The sequence below is a fragment of the Sinocyclocheilus rhinocerous genome, unplaced genomic scaffold (genome assembly GCF_001515625.1).
Source record: "Sinocyclocheilus rhinocerous isolate Xijiao unplaced genomic scaffold, SAMN03320098_v1.1 scaffold623, whole genome shotgun sequence".
NCBI lineage: Eukaryota > Metazoa > Chordata > Actinopteri > Cypriniformes > Cyprinidae > Sinocyclocheilus > Sinocyclocheilus rhinocerous.
Window position 1 is genome coordinate 1,540,436 of NW_015644631.1, and position 7,100 is coordinate 1,547,535.

A 7,100-nucleotide genomic window follows, 5' to 3' on the forward strand; every position below is an offset into this window, starting at 1 on the left:
TCACACAGACAGGCATCTGAGATCGGCTCGATTTGAGCAAGGGGTAAAGATTTTAGTAGATTAAAAAAAACCACTGGGTGGATTTTTATCATTATAGGGTGGTTGTGTACACACACTGCCAACACACATTTCAGTTCAAATAACTTGTAAAAGTGCATGTAGCATCCGATGACCCCTTTTTAAAAAATCATTTGTAATCGAATATAACCATTCAGACAGAATTGTTTGTCCAAAAATAATATCTTAATACTTTTGGTTTGAATCGGTTTTGTAAAATTCAGATTCGTTTTGTGGTTGTATATGGCAAAAAAAATACAAATAAAATTGTTTGTTTCCTAGCTGAACTAGGTCTTTGCTTCAGGTCTGATGTCTGTTTACCTCCTGCACAAATACTTGAGGGCTCCACGGCGAGGATTTCTATACAGGATCTCTTCAGGATCTGAGGCAAGAAAAGACAAATGCATTTATGGTTGAATGTTTTAAGCAAGTCACAGCAACCTCATAAATGACTGATTTGAAGCAAATATGTGTCAACTCACAATTGATTTAAATAAAGTTTGCCATTAGCTTAGCACTGTAACGTTTTAAAAAATGATCAATTATATATAATATTATAAATGTTAGATATAATAGATATTTTAAAAATTTGGGGGAACTAAATTTCATGTTTAGTTTTATTTGAATTGAATGTTATAATTGTATTTGTAAAATGCGATTTATATTTTTATAATTTTATTTTTTTATTTTTATATATATAACATTTATCTCACTTTGCGTGCCATCTTGGATGGATGTTTTTTTTCCGCTGAGCCACTGAGTTTGTTGAAATGCATAATCGTTTAAAAAGTTTTTTTTTTTTTAATTATTTTATTTACGTGAAATTCTGCCATAGAATTTGGATTTATGCCATTTATGTGTCAAAAGCACACATCTGATACCATAAAATGCTGCCTACATAGGCAGCTCCAAAGTTTCATGAACACAAGTGTCACAGCTCATTTGAAACATCAATAAAATCATCAGTAGAAAGAAATAAAAGTAGCTGTATGGAATAGTTTAATTTTATTCCATTCACTCACCGAATCAATGACCCCTTGCAGGGCTTCAAAGCCATCATTAACAGGAAAGACGTGATCTTTGCTGTCAGCTATTGTTGCCAGCTGTGACCGAATGAGAAATCATGAAAAATGTTTGTGTATTCTTTCATTCTTACATTGGATTTTAGCTCCCGAAAGATCAAGATTGTGGTGACCTGTTCACAATGAAGGGCCGAATCATTCTGACCTGTGTGCGGTTGTCACCTCACCTGGGTTTCATTAAAGTCCTTCACTCCAACACAGTACACAGAAGCTCCCAGCTGACGTGAGCGACCAGCCTGCCATTCAAACATATCAAAGACAGGGTTCAAAGGGATGTGTTGGGGTGCATATATTCAGTCGTTACATTTCAGCTCGTGTGAAATATCAGGCTATGCAAATGTGATCAGATAATAAAAAAGACACCGTCTGAGATAAAGGAGGTCCAAGGTTCAGTTTATTTTATAAATAGTTCCTGCAAACAGTCAGAGCTAAAGCCTATTGGTGCTAAGTGCATTTTTTCATGCGCAGGGGAGAAAGAATAGGAAAATATGTCAGTTCTGTCAAAGAATCCAAGGTCTAAGGTCTCACCTCTCTGGCTGCCAAGTCAAATTCATTCTCGCGCAATTCTCCATCTGTCAGAGCAATGATGACACTCGCTGTGCGGTATCCTAACACAAGAGTAGAAAGAGAGAAACTATAAAAGTCACAAAACCACCAAGAACTGTCCCGAATGTGACAGTGACTTTAAGGTTTATTTGTTTACTTTTATTTTAATATTTTTTTACGTAGGCCTACTGCAGGTTTACTTCGCGCAGCTGAAATGTCTTTTGATATAGCGATTTTGCTAAACGTCATCTTTAACACGTTTAAAACTTTCTTTGTGGTGTGTAAACACGTAACAGAATGATAGGCTATATATAGGCTAATAGTAGTTTTCTTAGACCTAGCCTACGTTTTGTCGCTGTACCATTACAAACAGCGAGCGAGCAGCTCTACCACCTCCGGCGAACGAATGCGATATTTTAGCGTACCGTCTAAAATTGCGGTAACATTAGTAAAATTTCGACGAAGCGACTGTTGCAAGTTATTTGTATTTTGTGTCAGTACTTCATAAATAGAACGAAGCATCAGTTTACTGCCAGGGATTGATTTGTCTTGCCGTGCCGCAGCCAATCCGCATGTGGAAATCTTTCGGCTTCAAGCGAAGTTGCCTCTCGTGTCGAAGTTTATTGAAATTACTGTATATTTCGTAAATATGACCACGGCTTAATTTTAACTTTTGAGGTTGTTGTAACGCTGTTTAAAAGTATATAGTAGGCCTATACTTAACTTAAAAATCGTTCTTTTAAAGTTTTAAAATGTCTGGTCAATATGCTATCTCACGTAAGTCATCTTAAGAATCTGATATAACGTACCGTCACCTGTTCCGTAGTATATCTGCTCACTTGCCTAAAAAACACAAATATTTGTTTCAGTGAACAGTGCTTTTGTTCTTATGTCTACTTTACTGGAAGCAATGGCAACAATCACTTCTTACCCTCTGAAAACCTTTGTGCATGAAGGTATCTCCACCTGGCAAGACTCTCTGAAGTTCCTCCAGTCCAGCACGAATCTGATCCCTGAACATTACATTTTTGCCTTTTGAAATGGTGTATTGCTTTTTGTTTAAATAATGAAATGTAGTTAAGATACAATTGATGTAATTGACACTTTTTTGTTTTTTATTTGGACCAGCTAAGCTAGAACCAAACCAAAGGTCACCAGCATAAAGGTTGGACCAGCATGGAAATGAGATCTTCTGCTCTTCTTGATTTGTTTGATAAACACAAGATACAAATAACGCTGACAGACTCGCAGCAGGTACAATGAAATCAAAGTAATCAAAAGCTTTTCAGTCAGAGTTGGCAGTTTGAAATCACAGCATGTGTTATGAACTCTTGCCTGTCTTCTGTCAGCTTCATCAAGATTCTTCCCTCCGTTGAAAAGACTATGAAGGACATGCGGAGCTGGGGGCTGAAGACAGAGCATAATAGGTAAGATTTTCTTTTTTTATTTAGAAACCATCATGCAGTTGCCCCCTATTTGACATTTAGACCCAATTATAGGATTCCATTATAGCTTTTTCTGCTATACAAGCTGTCTTGTCCTTAGCATTTAAATTGGCTCTGCAGCCTTTTAATTGCATGTTATGATATTTTAGGACAGTTGACCGGCAACTTAAAACGGCGTACCGCAAGTAAAGTGTACAGTGTTTTGACAATTGAATTTTAAACACAACAGAACAGCTTTGTTGTTTGATTTTTTAAATACATAATAATACAGTAATCTGACCGCAAGAAAATAATAAAAACTATACAATATGAGTTTCTTCCAGAATCACCTGATGAACTTGTGTGCAAGGTGATCAACAAAATAGTAGATTTCATTCCAGTGGTGCTGTACACTTCCAGACCTGGGAATGAAGAAAGGTTATGACAAAGACAATATAGATTTAATGCATTTAAGTATTCAGAATTAAAATTCAGTATTTGTATTAGGGAAAAATAATCAACATGAATTTCCTTTCATTAGGTAAAATATTAAACTAAGTGGCAAAGTATATTGGTCAGTTCCTCTTTCTTTATTCTTTTTAGTATTTAGTATTAATATATATTTTTATTATTCTTTATTATTTAATATATATATATATATATATATTAAATAATGTAATCCAGTGAGATTTTTGTTTGCAAACGGAGTCTGACAACAGCCAGTGCTCCACACAGAGATCTGATCTCATCATCATCCAGTCTGTCTGGAATGACATGAAGAAACAGAAAAAACTGAGACAGACTAAATCCAGAAGAACTGTGGCAAAGTCTCCAAGATGCTTCAAGTGACCTCCCTGCAAAGCTACCTGAAAAACTATGCGCAAGAGCGCCTATAGGCAAAAGCTGCTTTAAACGATGAGATCAGATCTCTGTGTGGAGCACTGGCAGACTCCTTGTGCAAACAAAAATCGTACAGGATTATTACAATTAATGGCAAAATGAATGTTTAGTCACTAACTCTTTCTTAAGTGGGCTGCTTTAATGGCTCAGCTTGTGTAATAGCTCATCTGGCTGGGCAATTGCGGTGGAGACAAATCAAAAAAAAAATGTAAGCTTACGTAAGCGACGTTGAAGCCATCCAAAAGCAGTATAAGCTTTCCTCAGCGCATATCCACCCCCACAAACACACCAGTGCTGCTATTTCAGTCTTGATAAATTCAGCAGATTTTTTTAGAATGTGGACAGGCTATTATTGTCTCAAATTTTATTGGCTGTTCTATTTTAAATCAAGTTATTTCATAAATGTGTATATATATATATATATATATATATATAAAAGTCTGGCATATAGAGCCAAGACCAGACCATTCATGACCCAGACCAAGTCTAAACTTCTCAATGCTTAAATTGAGATCAAAGATATAATTGAAGAACCATGCAAGGCCATGCATTTCAGTGAACTGGAAAAAAAATAAAGATTGAATTTATTGCGGCATTCATTTGAAACACTGGGTCGTTTTCGTACAGTGGTTGTTTAGAATTGTGGATTTCTTTACGTTTCTTTACGTACTCAACACTTTACGTTTGAGACCCAGACCACATTCTATTACTGTAAACAAAGGCTAGATGTATTTGAAATATAGTCGTTTTATTTTAAATCAATTTATTATAACATTTTGACATGAGGGACCTGAGAGTGAACCCCTTGAGGCCCAGATCCAGACCATCTGGATCTCAGGGGATTTTCTGTTGGTCCAAAAGCTGGCTGTCCATTTTAATGAGATGAAAAATGTTTAAAATCAGAATGCATTTCAAATGTTGAACCACTTGCTGATTTGTGGTTGAGGTAATTATCACGTTTAATATACTGAAAATTGTCTGAGACCAGAAGCGGAGACCAAGACCAAAACTTGAGACACAAATCGAGTCCAAGACACTGAGTAATGACACTCAGACCAGAGATTTTACGTGGTCTTGAAAGGTCTCGAGATCAAGTCTCCAGCTTTTCTCTAAACAAAATGAACTAGCAGACATGTTGATATTTAGATCCATACCTGAGAAGATGAAGAATTATAGCAGGCTTTGAAAATGAGAAAATCAGATTTTTTGTGTGTGTGTGTTTATCAAGAATTGTAGTATGGATGACAGAAAAACATGCTACTCATACTGATAGAGATAGTGATATTTTCTGTGATATTCTGAGATGAATGGTTGAAAATGGCAGATATTGATCACATAGACCAGCGTATCAGCATTGTGCCTGTTTCTGCACTGTTTCAACAGGAAAAAGAAACTTGCATCGTGAGCCAAGTCTTTGCTATGACCTCATCAGATAAGAACCTACAACCATTAATGAAAAGACTAATCTGGGCTGTTGTCCTACACTGTAAAAGCATTGTTTTATTCTGTCACAATCCAAAGATTTTGCATGCATATTAAATTTGTTTAATTCACTCTAAATTCATCACAGGGTTTGCATTGTTCACATGTCTTTTCTCTGAGTTTATCTGTGTTTTTAAATGAAGAATGCTACTCGCATGACTGAACAATTGCATACTTCTCTTTCTCCCTCCCCTCTGTCTCTTTCTCATTCCCATATAATTTGTGCTCAGATACGAACTCTGCTTCAAAACAGCTCTGAGGCTTTGGAACATCTGGCCTTGCTGGTGAAAAGGTTCAGCACATTAAGCACCCAAACAATCATGACACCCGAATATTCTAGGCTTTCCTATGGAACAATGACCCTAAAATAACTTGAAACGGTTGTATTTGTTCTTGAACTGAATATATTAATTATAATATGCAACCAAACCCAGGGCAAAACCTCAGAAATAGAGCTAGACAAAGGAAAATAACCCTTTAAACCCCAAATAACCCACAACCATCATTTAAGAGTCTATTTAAAAAAACGTCAAGTGTGCAGGTTGATGTTTTCTTTTCTTTCTTTCTTTGCTAAGCTCTTTGTGTTTTCTGGAGGTGGGTTGTTGTCCTCATAGTTACTGTTTTTATGGTAAATGGTTCCATATGCATCCACATAGCTATTAAAAATGCAATGCAATTCTGTGTTTGAGGATTTTGTCTGCATGTGTGGAGCTTGTATAATTTAGTATACTATAAGTGTACCCTTCAGTACAAGTGACAGATGAGATGATGAACTGACTATGTTTATATGTTTTCATGCTTTTTGACAAAACTGCCTAGGTGATTCGGGAGCCAACCTTTTGAGACACCTACAATATACTGCAGAGAATATAAATGTAAATTATAAATTTCCAAGACCTTCAGACCAAGACCTTCCAAGATGCTGTCAAAGCTTATGGTAATGAAAAAAACTCACTTGTCCAGCACAAAGTAGAGGTCAAACCCTCCATAGCATGAGGACCCAGCCTCCCAGCGTTCATAGCTCTGTCCAGCACAGCAGCTGAGCCTCAGGATAAGCATCACAAACAAGCCTATAAGCAGCCTTTCACCTCCACGCCAGTCCATGGACATTATTCCAGTCTGGTAATTTCAGCCTTGCAGAAGTCAGTAACACTTCCCAGCAAAGCCTCAAAGCAAAACATCCAACTTTGGGGGAGATGATTTCCTCTGCAGCCTCTGTAGTCTCTGATCTATCCAGGTTGGAGCAGGTCAGGTCTCAGTTCATGTCTGTGGCAGAGTCCCAGAGCTGCAGTCAGATCCTGAGGAGCTCCAGTCAGACTGGCCTGAATCGCTCTCTCTCAAAAGACACACGCTCAGATAGCTCAAATACAGCTGTGCTGTTGCCACAGATGTGTTTCAGGCTTCTAAAGCCCTCAGCGTGCCCTTGAGGCATATGTTAATCGTGACTTGGGTTAGTTTGAAAACTTCATAAAATAATTTAATTCTCTCTGGTGTTGTCTGGATCTCTGTGAAAATGTGGGTTTATCATGAATAGGAAGGCGGAGTGACATGGATACTTTTTGGAAAAACGTTTAAAACAGCCCCCCCCCTCCCCACTCCCCTCTCTCTG

At 37.2% G+C, this 7,100-nt stretch overlaps 1 protein-coding gene across 1 annotated transcript in view; it reads right to left on the minus strand.

Annotated features, from left to right (window-relative positions):
* The window catches only part of LOC107758676 (anthrax toxin receptor 1-like), a 23,729-nt gene extending 16,736 nt beyond the window's left edge, over positions 1 to 6,993 (minus strand). The window contains exons 1-9 of the mRNA XM_016576478.1: positions 6,447 to 6,993; positions 3,460 to 3,531; positions 3,021 to 3,092; positions 2,617 to 2,698; positions 2,495 to 2,528; positions 1,668 to 1,747; positions 1,307 to 1,375; positions 1,080 to 1,160; positions 379 to 439 (exon numbers count right to left, since the gene is read on the minus strand). Coding sequence (XP_016431964.1) covers positions 379 to 439; positions 1,080 to 1,160; positions 1,307 to 1,375; positions 1,668 to 1,747; positions 2,495 to 2,528; positions 2,617 to 2,698; positions 3,021 to 3,092; positions 3,460 to 3,531; positions 6,447 to 6,601 — 706 coding nt within the window. The 5' untranslated portion in view covers positions 6,602 to 6,993. The remainder of the gene's footprint in view (positions 1 to 378; positions 440 to 1,079; positions 1,161 to 1,306; positions 1,376 to 1,667; positions 1,748 to 2,494; positions 2,529 to 2,616; positions 2,699 to 3,020; positions 3,093 to 3,459; positions 3,532 to 6,446) is intronic.
* Between the last annotated feature and the right edge of the window lie 107 nt (positions 6,994 to 7,100).